We start from the raw sequence: 26,361 nt of genomic DNA on the forward strand, positions 1-26,361 counted from the left end.
GTTTAAGCGTTTGGGATTCAAAAGCAGGACGAAATAGCATTTCACACTCGGCCTTGACCTGTTCGTAGGTCAAGGCTTGGCCTGCCTCGCCAAACAGATGGGACGCCATTTCCGCCGCTTGCCCTACCAGTGACAGTAAAAGGGCGTTGCGGCGGTTGAGGGAGTCATGGGGTGGCACGCGGTAAGCCGCCCATGACATCTCGAGTCTGCGGATATGTGAACTCCAGGATTGCTTGGGCGGTCCTCTATACTCCGGCAGGTTACTCAGCATCAGCTTGCGGTACTCGGCTGGAGCCGGCTGAGGGTCATCCTGGAGCCATCCTGGGGCTTGGTCGCCTCCTGGCGCTTGCGGCTGTTCCATCGGGTCAACGGTTCAACGGCGGGACACAAAGTTATAAAGTAATAGAATAAATGGTTTGTCACTTGAGGCTTTCTAGCCTAACAGCCAACACTGTTTTTATCACTAGGTTGGTAGTTTAGTTACAAAGATATAACTTAGCTGTACTTATCACTAGTTGGATTCTGAGGTTGTAGAGTAGGCTGGTAGGGGTAGATAGATGTTGAGGGTCTGAACTGCTGTCAGGAACTGATTTGGTTTTCCTTTATCACACTACTAGCGGCTTCGCCCCTAGCCTCTAGGGGCTTTGCCCCAAGAGGTGATAAAAAAAATTAAGGCGAAATTCGTAAAAAATTAATATTTATTGTTTTTAGTGAGAGAATGTTGCTATTCTTTCATTCAAAATAAATGCTGGAATAAAAAATATTTTTGAACAAAGGACCAAGGAAATCTTCTGCAAAAAAAAAAAAAAAAAAAAAAAAAAAAAAATGGGGGGGGGATTTTTTTGTTTTTGGGGGGGTTGGGGGTGTCCCACCCCCCTAGAAAATAGCTTAAAACCACCACAGGACCAATAGGTATATACCCTGAAGAGTAGAATCCGATCGGTTCAGTGGTTACCGAGATCTTAAGGGACGGACGGACAGACAGACGGACAGACGGTCAGACGGACAGACGGACAGACGGACAGACATCGTTCTACTTTGTATTATATCACACTATAGATAGGAGGAGGGAGCTTGTAATTCTTTATTTTCTAAAAATACCCCTGTTAGATGCTATGGAGTAGCTCCGCTCCGGTGTGTGTGTGTGTGCGTGAAATCTCCTGTCCTTGCAACGCGCTTACGCACCGTCAAATCCGCGCACACAGGTAAAACGCGCACTTATCCCTCAACTCGCTCTCTCATTGGTCCGCTTTGTCCGTTGAATTTTATGATATTGCCGCACTCCGTTGCGCTACCCGTGAATGGCGCTCTGTGTTCCCGGTCACTAGCTCCACACTGTGGACGGACTTAGTCTAGTGTGGGTAGGAGGGGGGAAGTGCGTGAGGGGACGGGGGTAAATCCGTCCGTTCCCCCTGTGAGGAAGGGGGGGAGTGCTGTGGGTTTGAGGTAACTGTGTGATGAGGTAATGGTGCCTTTTCTCCTTAATCCTAGGCTTATCTATTATATCACCTTGATTGTATTTCCTTCAGTGGAGAGTGGGCTCCTCCCTTTCCTCTGGAATAAGGGGTGTATTGTTGTTGTGCTGTAGGCTTGAGGTGATTAGATTGTGTATCAGGGTCTTTGTTATATTACATCTAGCTTCTATTTTTGTCCTTATCACAATTACATAACAGATTTGTTTACCAACCCTGTTCTATTTTTAGTTGTTATCACAATACACAATAAATCCAAGCCTGTTCTATTTTTAGTTTTATCACAACACAACCAATTGTTTGCCAATCTTTGCTCATAAATCTATTGTTTAGCCATCACACCAGGGTGGTAATCCCTGCAATGTGATATAATATCTGTTTTTCTAGATGGGTGGCTGCGTTGTAGCCTCTCAGGATACTTGGAGTTGACGTAGTTTTCTCTGTTTTGGTGCACTACACTCGTATGTTGGCTCGCAGCTCGCAGCTATGTGGCGTGTTTCAGCCTATCGGCGGCAGGGAATGTCCCGTCCTGCTAGCGCCGCTGATCCAAATCCGGCTGATGGTGGCAGGGAATGTCCCGTCCTGCTAGCGCCACTGGTTCGGATCCTGCTATCTCTTGCAGTAAAGTTGGCCTATTTTCAGCCGTTTACACTTATTTGGCTTGTTTCAGCCGGTCCGCAGGCCTGTTTCAGCCCTTTGAGCGCTCAATTCTCCGTTAGATGTCGGCGCTTCTCGCGGTTCTTCGTCAAGTTTCGCTGTGTCACTTCCACAACTGCCGGATGCAGAGTTAGACCTTGCTGTCCAGGGTGGGTAATTCAGGTTGCTTGTGTCAGTTTTGCCAGTTTCACTGCTGGGAGTACCTTAGCCTCAGCTGCGCGTCTGCTCTACACTTGTGGTTTGCCGTAATCTCACACAGCTGTCACCAAAAGTTGTGGTATCCGCCGAGGATCAATGGCAGACACCGGAGTTCAATTAGATTACGGCAGTGTGACAGACGTGGACACCTGACTATAGAGAAGCTACGCTTCTCTAGCTTTCACCAAATAATAATCAACATCTATTTCAGTTGTCACTTTATTGCAGGTCTAAAGGGTACAAAAGCTATATACAACAAACAATAACTACACAGATAGGAATAAATAATCATAACATAAAAGCATTATAATACATACACAATAGTCAGTTTGGGCAATAATGATCCCCCATCCCTGGAAAGGGTGGGGGGAATTAACAATACAGTTAACCATAATAAAACTTGGCAGATTCAATCATTAATTTTAGGCATAGGGAGGGGGTCGTCAGACCCCTTCCCCAGGACTCGGGGGAGGGCCATTGACCCTCCACCGAACCCCGGTCAGGGGTGCCATAGGCATGGCTCACGGTTGCCGAATACCACATATGCACTGACACTGTTTGACAAATTGGCTAATACAATGTACTACCCCAATTATAATAAACAAAAATAATCCCCTTATGTGGATCAAAATTATTGGTTGAAAAGTTTAAATACTACTAGTTTGCAGCAACCAATGAAGATTTAATAAAATTCCATATCTACAAATGAGAGATCGAGGTTATAAAACTTTGGGTACTTATATCTATAATACAAAGTAGAACGATGTCTATCTGTCTGTTTGTTTGTATCGAAGGATCTTGCTAACCGCCGAACCGATCGGGTTCTCCTTGACAGGGTAGCTTCTCATAGGTCCTGGGAAGGTTTATTTTTGAGGAAGGTACCACAACCCTCCGAAGAGAAATTGCCCCTAGAAAAAAAAACTTACCCACTTCCACAATAAAATTTAGTTTTTTCTGTTTCTATTAAAATCTAAATTAAGAAATTTGGTTATCCAATTCAATTCCCCCCCCCTCCAAAGTGCCCCTAGAGACCTCTAGGGGCGTAACCGCTAGTAATTTACAAAGTAAGTTATTGTGTAGCTTCGCTGTGCTTAAAAAGCATAAACAATTGTGATTTATTGCTTTTTAAAATGGGTTAGGCAATAATAATGAGTGTTCAAGGGATAGGTCAATGGATAAAAAATAAATCTGTTTCTCTTATTCATTCGAAACCGATTAATATCCAGTGTATTAGAACCGGTTTTCATTCGTATGAAAAAACTATGTCTAGCATCGTATTATAACCAGTTATCAACGAATATAAAAATGTACAATTTCACAATTTTAATGTTTTCATTATAAAATTTTTGTGGGCTAGCATAAATAGAAATTATCATTATTGTTTAATCCTTTTAGGTTCTCTTTTGTAGGGAAGAATCTTTGGATGGTTATAGTTTATTTATTGGTTTTAGGCTATTTTTCTTCTCTTTCCCTTACTTATTTGAATGTATTTTTGAGTTCTTTATTTTAGTGAAGCTTTTATATTCGAAAAAGACAGTGGCCGATAAATTGATGTACAATTTCAATGCTGATATACAAAATCACCCCTTCTTTAGATTACAATTAGTGGTTGAAACATTTGGACACTAAACTTCTTGAACCAACCAATCAAAGCTATAAAGAAACAAATTTAGTAACATTATTATAAAACTTTGGGGACTAATTTAATATAAAGCATAATGTCCCCTCCCTTCCTTTCTTTAGTTCTGAACCGATTTAAAACAAAAAAAAAACATGAATACTATTAAAATCTAGGAATTAAGTATATATATTCGAAATATTTATCCTAATTTAACAAGGATGACAACATCCATAAAAGCGAAGCTCTGAAACGGTATGATAGACGAACATTAACTCTTGTAGAGTGGCAGAGCTGAATATACAAAGTATGAATATGGTGCATGAATTATATATAAGTTTACAAAATTATACGTAAATTTGTTGCAAAACTTATTAAATACAGGATTCTGCTTAAGGACATACTTACATTTTTAGGACTTGATTATGAGATGCTTCGCTCAAAATATTGTACCTTATTGTAATAGGAATCAGTAATTAAAAATCAAATCAATCGGATGATTTTATCACATAAAAACTGTTTGTTAAAAAAGTTTAAAATGGACGTACGGACATTCTGGTAACGATTATAGAGTTGCTACGCTTTCTAAATCGTACCTACCTACTAAAAGAATCACCATGCAAAGTTTGAAATCGATAGGACAATTCTAACATGCCTAAATTAACGAAAAAAGCTATCCGTTTGTGACGGACGGACGTACGGACGGACCGGCCCTAATTATAGTAAAGCTTCGCTTTTAAAAATAACAGGATGTCTGTATATGTGTTGATTTTGTTCCCGCTGAGCTTCTCAGGGACGTTTTATAACTATTTTGGGAGAGGTACCTCCAACCTCCAAAGAGAAATCACCCTTTGAAAAAAATAACTTCCCATAATTTTTTTTATTTGCGAAACTACTCCATGATTTACTATGGACGGACCAACTCTAATTATATGAAAAATTCTCTTTTAAAAATACAAGAATAATAAAGAAAAATTTGGTGATTTTTGTCCTTTTCTGTATTTTATGCTTCGCTACTAATGGAAGTTGTCATCCTTGTTTACTTTTTAATTCAACCTATTCCAAATTGATTATATGAATATCATTCCTCTACCCTTGCTAGCAATGAATTATTGCCAACCCAGCGTTTAGCATTTTGACCCCTTTTTATGTATTATATTTATTGTTATTTTATTCGCCTTGATTCTTTTGTAAAAAGCAGGGCTCGGCACCCGCGCCTTAATCCGTCTGAAAGCCTCAGGGAAATCAACCTTTTACATTTTTAAAAATCAGCTAAAAGTCTAAACCTTACCAAAATATAGTGATCCATCATTTTGTGAAAAAAAATTCAAAGCACCCAAACGGGTTTTATTTTGAGGCTTCGTTGCGGCTGACGCGCAGCTGCCGAGCCCTGCTAACAAGTATCAAAAATAGTAAAGTAGCTGGATGTCTATTAACTTGTGTATATTTAATCTTAGCAAACAAGGTTGGTAAGTCTAGTCATTTTCTATCAGTTCCATAAATTTAATAATATTTTCTCGTATTCATTCGAATCCGGTGGATAGGAACCGATTCTCATCCATACGAAAAAACTATGTCTAGCGTCGTATTATATCCAGCTTTCTACGAATATAGAAATGTACAATCATAAGATTAAAACTAGTTTTTTTAGCCGGTGACTTCGTCACCTCGGGGCTAAAAAAAACTAGTTTTAATCTCATAATTGTACATTCTATATCCGCGGAAAGCCGTTTATAATACGATGCGAGAAATAACTATTTTCGTATTCATTCGAATCCGGTGGATATGAACTGGTTCTCATGAATACAAAAAAACTATGTCTAGCATCGTATTATATCCAGTTTTCTACGAATATAGAAATGTACAATCATAAGATTAAAACTAGTTTTTTTAGCCGGTGCCTTCGGCACCACGGGGCTAAAAAAACTAGTTTTAATCGTATAATTGTAAATTCTATATCCGCGGAAAGCCGGTTATAATACGATGCGAGAAATAACTATTAAAAGATTATGATTTTGGAAAAATGATAGTCCGTTTATGAAGTTTTTTTTTTGGAAAAATCAGGCCTCTAATTTTAACAACATCACTCATAAACATCAAAAAATAATGGTTAAAGGGATTAGACAACCCTACTAGGCTACCCAATGGGTACATGGCGTTCCTGCAACTGGCAGAAATACAGCTGGATGTTTTTTTGTAAAAAACAATTTTGGATGTTTAAATGCCTGTGTTAGATGTATATTTGTCAGCATACCTACGATATATAGCAAATTACTGTCGAATTTACATCCAGACAAACAATTTTGACAAAAATATATCCACTGTATTTCTGCCAGTTGCAGGAACGACAACGTCCCTACCCAATATAACCTAACGAAAACATAGGTAATGCTCGTTAGTGAAAGTGGTAACCTCTGAACAGAAACAGTTCTCCTTTACAATGTAGCTTCTCGTAGGTCCTAAGCAGGTTTTTTTTTAGGGTAAATCCCGCCCCCAAACTCAAATTTTTTTAAAAGCTGAAATTAAAAAAGGGTAAAGGGGTCGAGATCTACACCGACAATATCAAGTACTATTAGAAGCATAATCTAGGGGCATCCAGAAACAGTAACAACAAGTCCTTTTCACTCCACAGGGGGAACATAGGCCACTGACAATATGTCAGTGTTTCTGTAACAATGTGGCTTTTTTATGAATATGGGATAGGGTTGTCAGCCCTAAGCCCTATGATTTGCCCATCCGACAACCAACCCTTTGATTGCACGACCTTTGTCTGAGAAGTCCTAACTGTGCATGGTAGTGAGTTTTGCCTGTTTTGGGCCAAGGCATTTCCTCTACTCTAACTATTTATGTCGCGCACCTGACATAGCAGCATTTTTAACGTCTTTAGTTATGACGCGGTGTCGGACTTAGATTCGAACCTATTATCTCCCCGACGACGAGCGGATGCGCTACGTGTTGAGCCACGGCCACTCTAGGGGCAAGGCATAGCCGCAAGTAAATTATATAAATTGATTAATACTTCTCAAGCTCATGCTTTCTTAAAATGATGGTCTGGGTTTGATGTACTTTTTAGGGAGGCTTTATAAATATGCATCATTGCTGAACAGGGTACATTAAGTGAAAGCATATACAAAGAATTTAGGCGAAAAAGTTGCGTGATTTTTGTTCTAATTTTAAGTAAAAAAAAAAATTAAAAAGAATCTGGGTGCTTTAAAGTGGAGCTAAAGCTAAAACTAACTTGTCCTAAAGTAAAACACACGAAAAAACTACCCATTTTTAATTTTTTTTTATAAGTAGAAAGGATAATGTGGGGTTTTTTATGCTCAAATAGTTACTTCGATAGAAACCTATCGTAGGGCTAGAGCTCCTACTATTTAACTATTTCAGTTAATTTTATAAATTAGAGGGAGATTAGAGGTTTTATCTAGGATTTGATTGTAACAACAATTTTTAAATGTATAGAAAACAAAAAACTAATTTACAAAAAAAAACGATTTTCTATTTATATTATAAAATTAAAGTAGTTTATAAATAAATTTTATTTCAGACAGTTGAAAAGACACAAATAAATGTAAATAAAAATGAATATTGAATGATTACTTAACTTCTATTTAAGTGTAAAAAAAACATAATTTTGGGAAAGGTTTTTTGAATTAAAGTAGTCTATAAATAAATTAAATTGAAGACAGTTGAAAAGAAACTAATAAATGTAAATAAAAATAAATATTGAATGTTTACTTAACTTCTACTTCAGAGTAAAAAAACATAATTTTGGGAAAGGTTTTTTAAATTGAAGTAGTCTGTAAATGAATTCAATTGTAGATAGTGACTTCATGACTTTTTTAGTTTAGTAATTATACGTCGGCAAGAGTTGATTTTATTAGGATATCTGGTCTTTGTCGGTCATGGTGTCCGGTCAAAGTCGGTGGGGTAGCACCAAAATTTAAAAAAAGTTCTAAATAAATCTTAATTTCTACATTATGACTATGCATATAAGGTAGAAACCTAATTTTTTTTTGGTGAATACTGAGATATCAATGACCTTATGAGAAAAGTGGTGTTATGACCGTTTGACCGCACCCTGACCGACTTTATGACCGATTTTTGTCCGGCTTTTAATAATGATAATGAAAATTAAAATTTTACGTTTAGTAATTATACGTCGGCAAGAGTTGATTTTATTAGGATATTTGGTCTTTGTCGGTCATGGTGTCCGGTCAAAGTCGGTGGGGTAGCACCAAAATTTAAAAAAAATTCTAAATAAATCTTAATTTCTACATTATGACTTTGCATATAAGGTAGAAACCTAATTTTTTTTTGGTGAATACTGAGATATCAATGACCTTATGAGAAAAGTGGTGTTATGACCGTTTGACCGCACCCTGACCGACTTTATGACCGATTTTTGTCCGGCTTTTACTTCAGACATATATCATGAATATCGTAGCTTCTATTACAGCTAGAGACCTATAATTTTTTTAGGTAAATCCTTGAGCAATAATAAACAGATAAAAATATTAATTGCCGCCGCCAACAGCCGTTTTGTCGCCGTAACCGCCGAAAATGGCGGTTTCCGTTATTTGCCGTTTTTTGGCGATGATCAGAAAAAGTATTTTTTTTGTTATGAAAAATAAAAGTTCGTCCTAAAATTTGGTCATCCTAGCTGCAAAATTGGCCGCTCTACAGCTGTTTTAAAATTTAGCGGCTGGCCGCTAAAAAGCGGCTAAGGAGCGGCCTGACCGCTATGACTAGAAAAAGTAATTTTCTCTAAAAATACACATGAACCACCAGAAAAAAATTTTACGTCTTTATCTGTAACAGAAGCCGAGATAGAGGGGGGGGGGTCAATATGACCCCCCCCCCCGCTCTATTAAGGTGGGAATAGGGGCCCGATCTGTAAGGGTTAAGTAATTTTAAAATAATTGTTGTTTTTAACCTCCCTTCCCCCCACACTTATAACTTAGAAACCATTAAAGATATTGAAACAAACCTAAAAGCAAAGTTTAAAATTATGAATATTGAAATAAATCCTATAGCCGAGTAATTGTTTTTAAAAGCGAAGCTTTTCTATAATTAGGGTACGTCCGTCCGTACAACGGATAGCTTTTTTCGTTAATTTAGGCATGTTAGAATTGTCCTATCGATTTCAAACTTTGCATGGGGATTCCTGCAGTAGTTAGGTACGATTTAAAAAGCGTAGCAACTCTATAATCATTACCAAAATGTCCGTATGTCCATTTTAATTATGTTGATTTTTTTACTTTTTTAACAACAAATTTTTATGTGATCTAATTATCCGATTGATCTGTTTTTTTGTATACTGATTCCTGGGACAACAAAGTACAATATTATAAGCAAAGCAACTCGATAATAAGGTCCTAAAAATGTAAGTATGTCCATAAACATTATTCTGTATCAAGCAGTTTTTCAACAAATTTACTTACAATTTTGCATCAACTCTTATACATTTATATTTTGATTATTCAGTTTTGACACTATACAAGTGTTAATGTCCCTTTGTCCTACCGTTTCAGCGCTTCGCTCTTATGGATGTTGTCATCGTTGTTCCATATAAAACTAAGATAAAAGTAAGACACCCAAAAAAGTAAATAATGATTTGATTTATATCTGATTTTTTTTTGAATTTACCAGCTCTTTTAAGTGGTTTTGTATTTCATTTTTCATGTGTAAAATTTTTAAAAGGTTTTAGACTTTTTTTCAAATAAACGAATAAGATAAAACTTTTTAGAGTAAACTCCCTCCTAATTAAATCATTAATAGTTATTTCTCGCATTGTATTATAAAGAGCTTTCCACGGATATAGAATGTACAATTATAAGATTAAAACCTTTTTTTTTAGCCCCGAGGTGCCGAAGGCACGGGCTTAAAATACTGGTTTTAATCTTATGATTGTACATTTTTATATTCGTAAAAATCTGAATATAATACGATGCTAGACATAGTTTTTGATGAGAACCGGATTCGAATGAACACTCCCTCCCAGAAAAATCAGAGGAGTAGAACAATAAATCATTGAAAGAATTTTCTTGAATATAAATGTTACACCACATTTTCATGTTCTCTAATAAAGTAAAATTTGTAACGGCCTAAGATAACAATATCCACTCCCTTTACCCCCTCGCTTTCCTTCTACTGAATGAACGAACTAACCAATAAATAAGTTCCATGTTAGCAACCTAAATTGGCCACAATTTTTCAATTTTCTATATATCTCCATGAAATTAAAAATTATGAAAAATATTTTTCAGATAGACCCCCAAACCTCGTATACATTAAAATAATAATACATAAAAAATGATGTCCTTAATTTTAAATTTGTTGCTATCAATCTTTTAAAATAAATATAGTTGTTAAGGCAAGAATGAGAACATCCATAAAAGATTTGTTTATTTATACCATTCTACCTTATTGTCCTAGTAATCTATATTCAATGGGAATCAAACGGTTAAATAACGCTGGCATTATACCTAACCATACAAGAATCATCAGACAAAGTTTGGACCCATAAGACAATTATAACATGCCTAAATGAACGATCAAAGCACTACGCACGGACTGGCACTACATGAAAAGCCCCGTCTTTTAAAACATGAATATACGGTTGGTATGGAAAAACGGATCTCAAAATCCATAAAAGTGGAGCTTTACAAACAAACAAACATTAAAACACAATTCATGAATAATTATAATGTTAAAAAAATACCCTTTCTGTAGAATAAAATTAATGGTTCAATTTGAAGTTTGGACGCTGTTAGTTTTGAACCTAATTAAAATATCATGAATTACCTAAAGTTTTGAGCCAACAGGTCTATAGTATAGATGTGTATAAATTAATCCCTTTAACATTGATCTTTTTCGTCTGCTAGTAAATTGTTTTCTGGCTGTGTTAATATTCCCTACACCATTGGTTGATTTTCAAAGACCCAATTGAGAGACGGCACAAGGTCATTGGGATAGGGAAATACAGTTAACAAACCTCTTACCTTCTAGTGTTTTACTCTAATTTTTAGCCATTGCAACGTGGTTGAAAAACTTTGGGTACTTTTACTTTTACAATCCAATGTTCTCTCCCTCTCTTACTTTGCAGAAAGACAGACAGACATAGCGAAACGAGATAATTTTATTGTAGCGTTGCTACTAAAAATAAAATAAATTTAAGTCAATAGAAAATTTAAATTAAATAAATTACGGTTACGTAACAACATTTAGGATTCTAAAGTGTTTCTTAAAACAAGGATAACAACATACAAAATTGGTGAAGCACAAAAAACATGGATGTAAAATTGTACAAACAGAAATGATGAGTTATATAGCAGAGTTTCAATTGCCATAAAATATAAATGTAATAGTGGTTTTGCCCCAAGAGGTAATGAAAAAAATTGAAGATGATACCTCTAATTTCAAACGGATTTTAAAAAAAATTTAGGGCAAATTTTTTTTGGTGGGGGGGGGTTGTGGTTTTCCACCCCCCAAAGAAATAGCCTAAAACCACCACAGGACCAGTAGGTATATTCCCTGAAGAGTATAATCCGATCGGTTCAGTAGTTACCGAGATCTTAAGGGAGAGACAGACGAACGGACAGACAGACATCAAGCTACTTTGTATTATAGATATACATATATATATACCTATAAACAAAAAACATGAAATCTTTTTGTATAAAATATCTATTGATGGTTAAGCATGACAAACCAGTGTTTCGGAGCCGGAGCCGGGAGCCATGGAACCGTCATATTTTGCTTGAGCCGGAGCCGTAATTTTCGTTAAAAAACGACCGGAGCCGTAATTTTCGTTAAAAAACGGCTCCGGCTCCGGACTAGATAAATAAAGAGATTTTTTTAAAAATTATAATTTGGTAAGTTTTTCAAGTCCATTTTTATCAAAAATTGAACTTTAAAAACCTTCAAAAGTCAAAAATAAAAAATATTTTTTTTTATGGGGGGAAAAAATATGTCGAGTTTTCTTGATTTTAGGTCGGAGCCGAAGCTTGAGCCGCCATCATCACAGACGGCTCCACTGAGCCGGAGCCGGAGCCGCACCAAAATCAAACGGCTCCGAAACGCTGTGACAAACAGTCGGATATAATAAATCATATACCAAATCTTCATCTACAATTCAAGCTGACTATCTAAAAACGCAGCCGGGAAGATAGTATTTCCCCCAAAGCGTTACAGAATAACGGACATTCAAGTGATAGCTTCGATAATGAAATTGATAAAAATTTAAATCTGCTATTACCCATTCATAAAAGTAACAATATGTCTATTTGTCTGTAATCAAGGATGAAGCGATTTGGTTCTCCTTTACACTGAAGCTTCTATAGGTCAAGGAAAGGTTTATACCTATTTTGGAAGAAGGATACATCCACCCTTCAAAAAGAAATCGTCTACGTCTAAAGGATAAATCCCTAAAAGTAGCAAAACGTTATAAATCACAAGCGGCTTCGCCCCTAGAGTCCTCTAGGGGCACTTGAGGAGAGGAGAGTCAAATTTTATAACCTAATTTATTATTTTAGACTTTAAAAGAAAGAGTAACGGAGGGGGGGGGGGGAGGTGCTTCCCTCCCATTTTTAATTTTAGTTACAAAATTTATTTAAAAATTAAAAAAAAAATTTGGGGGGAGAATTTTTTCATAGGGGCGATTTTTCTTAGGGGGGTGGGGGTTTGTGGTTCCCTCTCCCAAAATAGTTATAAACCTTCCTGGGACCTATGAGAACCTAACCTGTTAAGGAGAACCCGATCGGTTCAGAGGTTAGCGAGATCCTTCGATACAAACAAACACACAGACACACAGACATCCTTTTACTTTAGTATAAAGACTAGCGGCTACGCCCCTAGAGGCCTCTAGTAGCATTTAAATGTTTTTAGTTTATTTTAAATATCTAATTTGAGAAATAATAATAATTTGTCTATGTTATCAGCTCTTAAATTCATGCTTCTACGCAGCCCGACTACGCTAGCGAGACTACGCTAGCGACACTATGCGGCGAAAATATTTAAATTTTTTTCGATTTTATTGTGATTTCTCTTGGGAGGGTGGTGGTACCCTCACCCAAAATATTTAAAAACCTTCCTGGGACATATGAGAATCTACCCTGTTAAGGAGAACCCAATCGGTTCAGCGGTTAGCGAGATCCTTCGGTACAGACACACAGATACACACACAGACAAACAAACATCCTGTTACTTTAGTATAAGGATGTATTAGTGACATAGTTTGGATACTACTAGTTTAGAATTAAACTTTAAAAAATGCCATGAAAATACGCAACGAATAAGATATCGCGGTCATAAAACTTTGGGCACTTGTGTAATTTACGGTCTTATGTCCACTCCTTCCCTGCGACGTTTAGGAAAACCTTATTGCAATTTTTATTTTGCGCTGTCTTTTGGGTTGTAGGCTAATTAATGGTCCAATTTTGAACAAATTTTTAAAATAATTTATTTTCTAAAATGTACAAAATATTATTAATTAACTTGTGTTGTTAAGTGTTTTAATATTTGTTTGTAATTGTACATTTTATATTTGTGTACATAATCGGTATAATGAGTGTTTGTCATTATGTTTTGACGTAGTTAGTAACAAAAGCAGTTTTAGTTTATCAAGAACCACTGTCAAGTGAATTTATTTTGAAATCAAATAGTATAATTTTAGTTATAATTTAATTTTTGTAATAGCTGTGATAGGAAAAAAATATTTTATTCATTATTACCCTCTCTAGTAGGGAGGTGATTCTCTTTCGATTTCAAATCATCTTCTAGATAACCCAGATTTATTTATGCTAATGTGGGTTTTAAATTCATTAAGTGTATGATGTAAGTCTATAATACATAATATAATTTTTCATAATTTTAAGCAAACCGGTTTTGAAGCCATACTGGAAGAGTAGTGTTTTTTTTCTTTCAGAGCTCTACATGGCTACAAAGTTATCAGGTTTGAAGCCCTTGAAATACAGTGACAAAACAAGGAATCGATTTATTATATACACAATGAGAGTCTCCAAAAGTACCCAGTCCCCAAAGTTTTATAACAAGGTTTTCTTATTCGTTCAACAACTTTGCGGGCTCTTAATGAATTTTGATTGATTTGTTTATTAAGTTGAGTGTTCAAACGTTTCAATCACAAATTGTATAAGTCTACAGAACGGGTAATTTTGTGATTAACATCAATTTATCGACCATTGTCATATCCTTTTAGATCCCTAATAATATACATGGATATTATGACAGGGGAAAATTGTCGTCAATTTAGGTCGCTAACATTGAACTTATTTTATGGTTAGTTCGTTCATCCAATAGGAGAGGATGTGATTTGGTTAGTTCGTTCATCCAATATGAGAGTATGTGATTTGGGTTATTTAAGCCAGCTACAACTTTCAATTCATTCAAAAATCTGGTGTGACATCCAAGTAATAATATATCCATTTTGAACCAGGGCGTTTCAATTCAACAAGTTCTTCAAATACTTCAGAGATAATGATATTCAGTTAGTTTTTTTTTATAGAAGAGAAGTTACTCTAGAATTTGATATTATACGTCCGTCTGTTATTTGTTCGTTTTTGAAAAACAGTAGGGGAGGAGTTTAGTTTTTTGGCTGCTATTCAAGACCGATGACAGAATTTTCATTGTGAAGATTCCAAAGACTCCCCTGGGGACTTCTTGATTTAATGTGAATGTCTGGGCGCAAATTATACAAAAATCTCCTCTCCCTTTAGACAAACCTTTTAAATTTCAATATATTTTTGTTGATCTCATTTGCTTTTTTCTAACTAAATATACATCTTTATTGGCGAATCATTTCTCTAAATCAATAATATGATACTAATCTCAAAGATTTCAATTAATGATTTTATATCCTTTAAAATCTATTTTTCAATGTTAATTTAACTCAAAATATACGTTATACAATTTAAAATTGGAGGAAAAATCTTAAATTTTAAAAGGTAATAAACTTTTAAAATTTTGCTTTGAATAAATCTACTTACAGCAAAGATACTCCATAACTAAAGGGTTGACACAACTGGTATTATATTTACTCAAACTTCTCGAACCAAATTATAGACAGCTTATATATTAAAATGAATAAATTTGAGATTAAAACCAGTGTTAATTATCAGTATATGATTTTATTTTAATATTCGTGAAGAATTGTCTGTAATACGACGTTATACATATTTACATACATATTGTTAACGTCCTTGTATATTTTGTAATAAAAAACAGAATTTAAAATGTTTAAAAGAAAAAAGATTTTCATTAAATTGAGTTTTAGTCATAAGGAAAACTTCACTCAGGGGGGTAGGGGACATTGATGCGTAAATTATACTGGTACCTAAAACTGTTAAAACCAACAGTATCCAAACTTTACCACCACTACTTTTAATCTACAAAATTATGGAAATTTTTGGTCATTATTGGAAAAGTACATCAATTTATTTACCATTGTCGTATGCCTTAAAATCCCTGATGACATATATTAAATATAAAACCAGAGATGGGTTTTTGAAAGATGAATGCCGCGTTTTTTCGACATTTTTTCGACATTGATTGATTAAACGAAGACGATAGGATTTCAACAGAGTATACAACTTAAGATTCAAAATTTAAAAATTATTATTTTAGCCATTTGTATAATGTCTAATACAACTCTAAAAAGATGCATTAATAAATATGCAGCCAAAACGGATTAAAGATAATTAGTTTTTCTTCTATGAAGGCCGTCACAACAAAAGCAAAATAATTAACTAAATAGTTGTATACTCTGTTTAAATTTCGCGAATTAAAAAAACACGGCATTCATTTTTCGAAAACCCATCTCAGGGAATTAAAGTGATAAGACAATGGACCACAAAGTGATTTATAAAATGATGATAAACAAAATGAAACCCCACTGTAAGTAAAAATAGTTGGTTGAAAAGTTTAAACACTACACGTTTTGTGTCAACGAGTCAAAGCACCAGGGCTATAACACTAGTATAATTTAAATATCCACTGCCCACTCTGCACTCCCTAAAAAAACACAATATATTTCTAGGTCAGATGAAATATTTGAATTTCTTTTGGGGTTCCAAATTGTGAATGGTAGAGAGGTCCCCAATTATCTCAATATCAACAGAACTGATGAATATGGTAAGATATCTATCTATCTATCTATCTATCTATCTATCTATCTATCTATCTATCTATCTATCTATCTATCTATCTATCTATCTATCTATCTATCTATCTATTTATCTACTTATCTATCTGTGTATATTTATCTACAAGTATTTTGATTAAAACTTGTATAATATATAGTGTATTTTTTCACTGCTAGGTGTCTCAAATCAATTTATTCTTTTATCTACTTTTACATTTTATATTTACATTTTGACTTTAGAATTTAATCTCTTATCTTTGATTTATTTGCATTTTTATTTTACTTTTACAAAAGTCTTTTTGTGAAATTATATTTTAAAGCGATTGACAATTTCAATTTTAAAGAAATATATCGTCATATTTCACATTATTTTTAACTGATTTTTTAGAAAGAGATTTTATGTAGGTGGTGAATTATTTCATTAATAATTTTGTTTCTGCTCTTAGTAGTTACTCCCATTAACCCTCGAGAGGCACATGATGTCTATCAGGAAGGGGGAGAGGTTAGGGATTCACCTCAATTTAAGTTTTAAAATTAAAAGGGGTAGTTTCACGAAATGCATTTGAACTTAATTTAGTGAACCGCATATTTTTTGCTAGTTAATGGGTTAAACAATATTTATATGGAATTCCTGCTACTTTAGTATAAGGATATAGGTGGCCCCCAAAATTTTCCTATTCGTTTGATTAACAATTTTATCTATTTATCCATCTATCTATTAATTCAGGACATACAGCGCTTCATTGGGCAGGGGAGGTTGGAGATGTAGAGCTAGCTAAAGCTTTGATAAAAGGTAAAATAAGATAATGATTATATCCAAAAATAAGCGAATCAATAACAAGTAATACTCTGTATAATAAGTTTTCTTGAAAAAAAAGATGCAAAAAGCCTCATCAAAAAGAAAAAAAGAAGCAATTTTTTCCCAAATTTAAAAGACACCTTTATTTGGCGACTAGTGTAATTTTTTATGTAGCACAGACTAATTATATGTTAAATAAATGTTAACACCTCCCCTCTCCCTAAAAATCGATTTAATATATTTAGTTATACTTTTGAGGGAAGGCATGCCTAGTATCTCATACTAAACAGGGATTACCAACCCCCCCCCCCCCTCCAAATTTAAACGAAACATAAAAGTTAAACACAACATAGACATATTTAAATATATAAAAAACATTTAAAGTGCCACTAGAGGCCTCTAGGGGTGTAGCCGCTAGTGTTTCATATATTAATAACTTGTTTTGAGGGAAGGTCAATTACAACCCCCCCCCCCTCCACAAACATATATTTAGTATCTTATGTTCAGGTAGGGCATGTCTAGTATCTCCAACCAAGCAGGGGTTAACCCCTCTTCATGCGGCCGCAGCAAACAGGAAAAATATTTATTAGAAATGTCAATGAATATAGAATATATATACGTGAATGTATTGACAGGGGAATAATTGTCGTCAATTTAGCTTGCTAATGTGGACATCATGACTTGTCAGTTCGTTCATACAGTGGGAAAGAAAGGGATGAGGTAAAGGGGGTATATCTGTATCAAAGTTCATGAAAGTCTGGTACAACATCCACGTAATATAGTTCTAATATAATTAACTAAAACAGAGAAATTATGGATTTAATGCTGGATGATAAAAGAAAAAGAGTCAAGGCATTCAAACATTTATACTTTAGATTTTTTAGATTGAGAAGCTACTCTATAATTTATTATATCTGTCTGTCTGTACGTCAAAGGCTATAAGATATATTAAGTTTAAGATCTAAATAATGCTAATAGATAAAAGAAAAAATATTCAAGAAAAAAAGACATTTTTAGTTTAGATTTTAAATCTCCAATGTTGATACACAAAATTACAATAATTGGTAGAAATTGCTTCATTGAATGAACCAACCAATCAAAATTTAGTAAGAGTTCCCAAAGCTATTAAGCGAACGAATATTAAAATGTGATTGTCAAACTTTGGGGACTAGTGTAATAAACAGCCCAATGTCCCCTCCCTCCCTAAGTAGAATGGCACTCCTTATTCATAAATAAGTTTTTTGATAAATGTTTACAGAAAACATTTGTATTGAAACATTATGATTATTTCCGATTTGAACCTATTGATACCTAATTAGCAACAGGGAGGGAGGGGACATCGGACTGTGTTTTACACTAGCCCCAAAATTTTTGCAATAATGTTTTAGCTCTATATCTTTAGCCAATTGCGTTACGGACTTACTGACTGACTGGCATACACAGTGCATTATATAGTGGCTGTGCTTATTAATATCTCTCGGAATGTTCTGTAATAAGATTAATTATCATTAAGAAAACAAATATTAACAATTAAATACAGTAATTATCAATATTAAAAAATATATCTAAATTAATCTACTATAAAAAAAAGGATTAATTGTTCAAATTATAAAAAAAGGTAATTAAATTGTTATCAAAAATAAAAAGTATTACTATTAAAAATTCTATTATACTATCTTTATCAAAGGAAGTGTGTTTTTATGTAAAATGTGTATTGCAATTTTGATAACTAATTAATAATCAAAAACGTTTTCATAATTTTATGTTAAAAGAATTTAGATTAATAAATTTGATTAAACGTGTATTTAAATAAAGATGACAAAATTTATTATCATAAAAGAATTCAAAGAAATATTAAAACAAGTAAAAGGATAGAGGGGGTACAAGAAATACTCAACTCTGACCACAGGGTGGGGACCTTGAACCGATTTTGTAGTGGGTCTTTGAAATAAACAAATGTAAGTATATGGCAATATTTAGATTTATGCCATTCCCTCATAAAATGAAACCTGATTTATTTGGAGTGGATACAAAACCGCGACAAACAAAACCGCGACAGTTACAAAACCGCGACAATAACAAAACCGCAACATTACAAAAAAATCTATAATAAAAAAAATCTTAATGCTAGAAGGTCATGGCCGCAGAGCTCGGCCCCCTGGCCTGCCTAGCCGCGGGCGCTCGGCCCCCTTGCCTATGACCTAACCTAACCTAACCTATATGTTTGAATGTTTAATGTACATTAACTTATTTATAGTTTAGAATTTCGTTGTATTTACAAAAAGTGGTTGGTAGATTTTTTTCAAATTTTTAATATTTTTTTTTACAATAGTTAGGTTAGGTTAGGTTATGAGCAAGGGGGCAGAGCGCCCGCGGCTAGACAGGCCAGGGGGCCGAGCGCTGCGGCCATGTATTCCTACAAAAAATCCTATATAGTTATATTTTTGTTATTGTCGCGGTTTGTTATTGTCGCGGTTTTGTTATGGGGCGGTTTTGTAACTGTCGTGGTTTTGTTTGTCGCGGTTTTGTATCCACTCCATTTATTTTACTTTTTACAATAGAAATAGGATATTTTGAATGCTTTGAATAAAAACAGGATGCAAACATCTGGGTGAATACCTGTTGTCATGTCGGTAATCTGGAAAGTGTCAGGTCCCAGATTGAGCAGGATCCAAGTCTTATCAAGAGAGCAGGTAATCTGGAAAGTGTTAGGTCCCAGATGGAACAGGATCAATGTTGTCATGTTGGTAATCTGGAAAGTGTCAGATCCCAATATGGAACAGGGTCATTTTGGAAATCTGGAAAGTATCAGGTCCTTGATGGAACAGGATTCAAGTCTAATCAACAGACCAGGTATTATGGAAAGTTACAGCTTCCAGATCGAACAGGTCAAATCCCATATTGAACAGGGTCATTTTGGTAATCAGATCCCAGATGGATTAGGATCCAAGACTAATCAACAGAGCAGGTATTATGGAAAGTGTCAGTGCCCAGAAGGAACATGATCAATGTTGTCATGTTGGTAATCTGGAAAGTGTTAGGTCCCATATGGAAAAGGATCCAAGTCTTATAAATAGGGCAGGTAATCTGAAAAGTGTCAGGTCCAGGTTGGCACAGGATCCCAGTCTTATCAGAAGAACAGGTAATCTGGAAAGTGGCAGGTCATTGATGGAACAGGATCAAAGTCTTATCAATAGGGCAGGTAATCTGGAGTTTGTCAATTCCCAGATGGAACAGGATCTTGTTGGTAATCTGGAAAGTGTCAGGTCCCAGTTGGAACAGGATCCATGTTGTCATGATGGTAATCTGGAAAGTGTCAGGTCCTAGATGGAACAGGATCATTCAGGTAATCTAAGAAGTGCCAGGTACCAGATGGAGCAGAATCCAAGTCTTATAAACAGGGCAGGTACAATATTTTGTTGAATAACTTGTTTAGGTATTATACCAGGGATCAAAATGGAAAAGACGGTGGCTGATAAATTGATAAATTTACATTTAATAAAATTAACCAACCAATCAAAATTGAATAAAAGTCCGAAAGATTATAAAGCTACTGACAAAAAGGTATTATAAGACATTGGGGACTTGTGTTCTAAACAGTCCCCTCCCTCCCTGGTACTATACATTTTACATTCTAAAAGTTACTTAACAGGCTTAGGTTACTTAAAAAAGATCTCAAAGTTTACACTTAATTTCTTTCTTGAATTTATTGCTAAGGGTGTTTCTAATATGTTAGAGACAGGCTAAAACTACCAATTTATCGTAATACTTTTTATCTAAATTATAGACATCTGGGGTATGTATCCCATCCACTGGGCAGCAGCTGGTGGCCATAAACCTGTTTTGGAGCTGTTACTCAGCCTTGGGGCAAGCCTACATGTTCAGGACAGTGCAGGTATATTAGGATTCTGTTCAGAAGCTGTTAAACAACCTTTGAACCATCCTACATTTTTAGGACATTGCAGGTATATTAGGATTATGTTCTGGAGCTGTTGCTCAGTCTTGAACCTGCTTACTTTAATCCACCTAACCTAAATTAAAGAAAAGATGTTGCCATGATGACCTCTTAGGGGACGGTGTTGTTTCAGGTTCTGGACCTCTCAAAACACATTGAGTTGTGTATTATTGCCAAGGTATTTCCACTAATCTCACTATTGATGTCACCCGACTGACAAGGTAGTAGCTGTTATCATTTTAACATCTCCAGTATGCCACAGTACTGTCCTGTCTTGAACCCCTGCCTCCCTGACAAAGCCTACATGTTACCAATTAAGCTAATGCTGCTGGTTAAAGCATATAAATATTAAAATTCAGGATGGACTCCATTATTCTGGGCATGTTGTTACAGAGATAATAAAGATGTCCTAGAATATTTAATCAATCATGGTGCTAAGGTAATATTTAGATACTAATATTTAAAATCTAATTCTGTTTAACTAAGCATCTACTCTAAATATGCTTTCTCTGTCAGGCTGTATTAAACATTTGATTTGTACAAATTATGATTTTGAAAATAAGAAATCAGATCTTGTTTAACAACTAAAACTAAACATCCTTATTTATTCCATATATTTTTGTAATTTGTGTATGTGCTTTGCTACTTATTTATGTAGTCATTCTTGTTTTTTACATACAACAATTATATTTTCTTCTTAGATTGACCACATGAGCAAATTCAATGACTTACCCATCCACATAGCAGCAGAGATGGGTAATAATGATGCTATTGAGCTGTTGCTAAAACATGGAGCCACCCTTGACACACACAATAATGATGGCATGTTTCCTATCAACCATGCTGCCTCTAGAGGTATCATTGTGTCTTCTAATTAAGTCAAATAATTTCTAATAAACTGAACATGCATTATAAATACCAATTTAAAATACAAAAATGCCCTGAGATGGTTTTTAGCTATTTTTTTAAATTTGAGTCTTGTGATGATTGTAGGCTTTTTTTGTCCTTCCCTATCCCAACCAATAAGAGCCGCCCTCAGATGCTAGAGGCGCACCACTAAATTATATGATTAAAATAAGTTTCTTCTTTTTATAGCCATGTTTTGCAGTATATATTTACTAACTAGTTTTTAAATAGATATTTAATATTTCTGTAATTAACTTTTTTTATCTTCTTGCTTTAGGGCATAATGAAACAATAAAATTGTTACACAAGCATGGGGCCAACATATTTCAAACCAGTAAAGGAGGAATTTCATGTTTACATCAGGAATGTTATGTAACTGGATTTTTTACACAAATTTTCAAAATACAACTAATATAAGGATAAGGCATTCAAGAGATCTTAAATCAATTTGATTTTAAAATATTAAGTCTCTTGTTATATGTAGTTAAAATAAATCATTATATATCTCTAATACAAAGTAGAACAATGTCTGTCTGTCTAAAGCTCAAGATCTCAGTAAACACTGAACCGTTTGGGTTCTACTATTCAGGGAATATATGTACTGGACCTTTGGCGGTTTTAAGCTATTTTCTTGATGGTTGGGACAACCACTACCCTCCCCCCCCCAAAAAAAAAAAATACTTCCCCCCCTTAATTCTATATAGGAGGGGGACTTATGAATACCTCTAGGGGTGAGCTATTTTATATATATTCTTAGTAATATATATTTCATAAGATGTAATTCATAATAAATATCCTAAACATGAAAAATATACATAACATTTAAAAATACTAGGCTGTAATTAACAACCATCTGCACACATTCAAGCTTCTACTTGAAATGGGTCTTAAGATTGATGCCAGAACTGATAATGGTGACTCTGTTCTTCATGAAACATCTCTTTATGGCCATGAAGACCTTGTGAGAGAGATAATCAGATTGGAACCTAGTCTAGTAAACTGCAAGTCTAAAAACAGTAAGCATTGTAATATTATAATATTATATTTAACAAGGTTTAAGTCCATTGCTTTTTTGCCTGACCTAGACTAGGGTGTGCTGTTTATTACACTTGTCCCCAAAGTTTTATAATATCATTTTCTTATTTGTTTGCCTAACGCTTTGGAGACTTACATTGATTTTTTTATTGGTTGGTTCATTAAGTCGACACTGTTCAACCTCTAATTCTAGAGAAGGGGTAATTTGTTGATCATCTTGGTGGGTGTATATATATCAATTTATTGGGCATTATCTTAGAACCCTTTAAAACCTTGGTTAATTTGAAACATGACTCTTCAATCATAAGTATAGTTAATTAATAATCTAACAGTAATACAATAAAAATATTTCTTGGATTTACATGTTCCTGTATTTGGCAAATTGTGTTCAATATTGGCTCATTACATTTATGCTTTTGAGGTTGACATTTTTATGCTACTATATTTCTATTACAGATGAGACCCCACTGTTCAATGCTTGCCTGAATGAAAACCAAAACATTGTCAACATTCTTCTTGATCATTCTGCAAACATATTCATCAAAGATACTGAAGGCATCACTGCTCTGGATTTGGTTGTAGCAGTTGATAACAAAGAAATTTTGGATTGCTTTATAAGTGCTTGTGTCAAGGATCCTATAACTTTCCTTGCTGAGTCTGACATAGGAACACAAGGTAGAGTCAATAAATATATCATTTTACATTCAGAATTTCATGTGTATTATTATTGCAAATCATCTATATTTATTCTGTCCACTTCCTGCATTAATACTAGTTTATCTTTTATCCTCCTTCTCTACTTCTTATTCTTAAACTTCTTTTAAATTTCTCAGAGCTTTATTATGACTCCTTTTAAACATTTAATGTAATTTCTACTTTAACTTCAATTACATTTAATTTTTAAAAAGCATTGTAACAATGGTATTTAAATTTCAATGTTAGGAATAAAGGTAACTTTTTTAGGAACATACACAACACTTATTGCAGAACTTGGAATCGAGAATGTTATCACTAAATATTTTGATAAAACTGACAAATCCGGTCAAAAATTATTTTACCAAACTCACCTGACCCTTGCAACCAAAATGAAAAATGAGGATTTAATTAACTCTTTCTGCAATTCATTACTAAGCAAAGACAGCCAGTGGAGCCACAGAGATGCCTTTGATATTTTGCACTACATTAACCCAAATACCTCAACCTTTTCCAAAACTTGTCTAAACTATGCCAATGAAAATAATGATCAAAAAGCCGGATATAAACTTTTAAAAGTAGAAGACTATGCTCATAATAAATCTGCATACCAAGTATTTTCTTGTATCCAACAAAACCTAAACATGGAAGCCCTGGTTCCTTGGCTTAAAAGAACATATGTTGATAACATAAGAAAGGGACTCATACCAGTAACAGACTACAATGATGACATGATAAAGAGAAAAAATAGACAAGCTTTGATTGCCATCATTGTTGAGATTGGTCTTATTTCAGTTTTACCATTTTTGATTGACTTTACATCTGACTTAGAATTGTTAGGTGACTACAAACACATATCACACATAGCAGATAATGAAACAAATGTTTGGGAATGTGGTCTCGACACCAACATTAGTTTTCATCAAATACCTTTCAAGGAGACAAAAGATAACTTTGCTTTTGCTGCTAAGGTCACAATTGCCATGGTAGCAATGAATGTGATTGTCTATATGTTTGGAGCCAAGATTGCCTCTCCAGAATGGCTGGACGTTTGGAAGAAAGGTTGGGATGAAACTAATCTCCAGTATGAATTTGTCAGAAGTCAAAACATGGATTGGTATGGCAAGAAGTTGGGAGATTATCCCATCTTCAAGCAGAAATACTTCTGGATTAAGATATTTTACAAAGTAATGTTGGGTATATCATACCTACTGTGGCCCTTTCTTATTCTCATGCCCAACAAATATGCATATCAAATTTCAGAAAATCCAAATGAACGTAGGGAGGGTGATGCCAGAAGTTCAACCGCTTGGCGATTTGTCAAGATTGCAGAAATTGGAGTGGAAAATATACTGCAATTAGTTCTGCAAATCTGGTTGATAATGCCAGCAATGGTGTTAGTTTCACAATGGTCTTGGAACACTATAGCTAGTCATACATGGCAAGGAGTTCTGAACATTCTTAGCTTTGGTATCTACGATGCATGTCTATTGGATAAAACATTGGGTAAATTGGTGTTTACAGCAATCACATGCTCTATTGGTCTATCCTTATTCAAGGTAGACAGACCAGGCATTGGGGCCTTGTACAAGATCAAAGCAGCTCCTGTTATATTCCTACACTTGCTGATTCAAATCATAGCCAGGCTGTATGCATTAAAGTATCTAATTTTGTTGGAGATCAATCAATACGGCAAATACCTAACAGCCTTACTGGTCCACATTGCCATTCTGATCCCAATCAAGGTCATCACAGAGACGCAAAAGTTGCCACGCTCACTGGGATTGTTGACACTGCTGCAAAGATTGGCCTTACTGTTGATTAGCTGTATAAGCTCAAGCATCATCATGATTGACTGGCACTGGAATTCATCTCACTTGCAGGCTCCCAAGTTCATGTTCTTCTCCAGGTTAAATCTTAGTTTATTACAATTAAGGTAATTTGTTGATTATAGCATAGGCCTATGGGTAATGTTTGGGGACCAAAATCTAAAAATGGCAGACAACCAGCTTGACAATCTTGACAATTAGTAATCTAGATCTTATAAACAACTTGAGTAGTTTAAACATATCACCTAAATAACAATATTCTTCTTTATTCAAGTCATTGTTTCAACCAGTCCGAATCTTAAATTTGTTTGATTAGAAAACAGATAAATATATTATCTTTAAAGAAATATCATGCAGTATAATACATTTATTTTTTAGGATTTTATTTCAAGTGTTGTTACTGGTGGAAAATCTTGCCATGGTTCTGCTACCTGCTGTTCTACCTCAACATTACAATAAGCAAGACAGTAAGCGTCAGTAAATTGTGATTAGCACCGTGTCATAACTAAAGACCTTAAAAAAGATTCCTAGGACTACTATGCCAGGTGCTGTGATATTAATACTTACAGTAGGGGAAATGCCTTGGCCCATAACAGGAAAAAATCATTACCATACACAGTTAGGACTTCTCAGACAAAGGTTGTACAATCAAAGATTTGGTTTATGATGGGTGATTCTTAACCTAATATCCCAAGTGTTTTGATAGAAAAGGAGGCTCCTAATTCATAATTTTTAAGCTTCACTACTTATGGATGTTGCCATTCTTGTTTATTCCTAAAGTATTCTTAAAAGGCAGAGTTTTTACTGTAAATTTTTATCAACAATTAGTAGATTTCTGGAATTTTTACCAAACATTAATAGTTATTTCTCGTATCGTATTATAAATGGCTTTCCGCGGATATAGAATGTACAATTATAAGATTAAAACTAGTTTTTTTTAGCCCTGAGGTGCCGGAGGCACCGGCTAAAAAACTGGTTTTAATCTTATGATTGTACATTTCTATATTCGTAGAAAACTGGATATAATACGATGCTAGAC

At 34.6% G+C, this 26,361-nt stretch overlaps 1 protein-coding gene across 3 annotated transcripts in view; it reads left to right on the top strand.

Moving 5' to 3' along the window:
- The window catches only part of LOC145325836 (uncharacterized), a 238,290-nt gene that overhangs the window by 208,314 nt on the left and 3,615 nt on the right, over positions 1 to 26,361 (top strand). Inside the window, exons 2-16 of one of the 3 annotated variants that reach the window (XR_013881607.1) lie at positions 13,874 to 13,932; positions 14,400 to 14,452; positions 16,001 to 16,095; positions 16,833 to 16,898; positions 17,412 to 17,472; positions 17,705 to 17,756; positions 19,501 to 19,597; positions 20,692 to 20,799; positions 21,219 to 21,298; positions 21,561 to 21,714; positions 22,043 to 22,126; positions 22,599 to 22,781; positions 23,257 to 23,475; positions 23,764 to 25,402; positions 25,715 to 25,789. Coding sequence is in view for 2 of the 3 variants with exons in the window: in XM_080168805.1 (XP_080024931.1) it covers positions 13,882 to 13,932; positions 14,400 to 14,452; positions 16,001 to 16,095; positions 16,833 to 16,898; positions 17,412 to 17,472; positions 17,705 to 17,756; positions 19,501 to 19,597; positions 20,692 to 20,799; positions 21,219 to 21,298; positions 21,561 to 21,714; positions 22,043 to 22,126; positions 22,599 to 22,781; positions 23,257 to 23,475; positions 23,764 to 25,402; positions 25,701 to 25,789 (3,031 nt within the window). In the remaining variant the exon portion in view is untranslated. Of the gene's footprint in view, positions 1 to 13,873; positions 13,933 to 14,399; positions 14,453 to 16,000; positions 16,096 to 16,832; positions 16,899 to 17,411; positions 17,473 to 17,704; positions 17,757 to 19,500; positions 19,598 to 20,691; positions 20,800 to 21,218; positions 21,299 to 21,560; positions 21,715 to 22,042; positions 22,127 to 22,598; positions 22,782 to 23,256; positions 23,476 to 23,763; positions 25,403 to 25,700; positions 25,790 to 26,361 lie in introns of all 3 variants that reach the window. The other 2 variants (XM_080168806.1, XM_080168805.1) reach the window with 2 other exon arrangements.

The sequence above is a fragment of the Acartia tonsa genome, chromosome 8 (genome assembly GCF_053477335.1).
Source record: "Acartia tonsa isolate MP-2025a chromosome 8, ASM5347733v1, whole genome shotgun sequence".
NCBI classification, from domain to species: Eukaryota; Metazoa; Arthropoda; class Copepoda; order Calanoida; family Acartiidae; genus Acartia; species Acartia tonsa.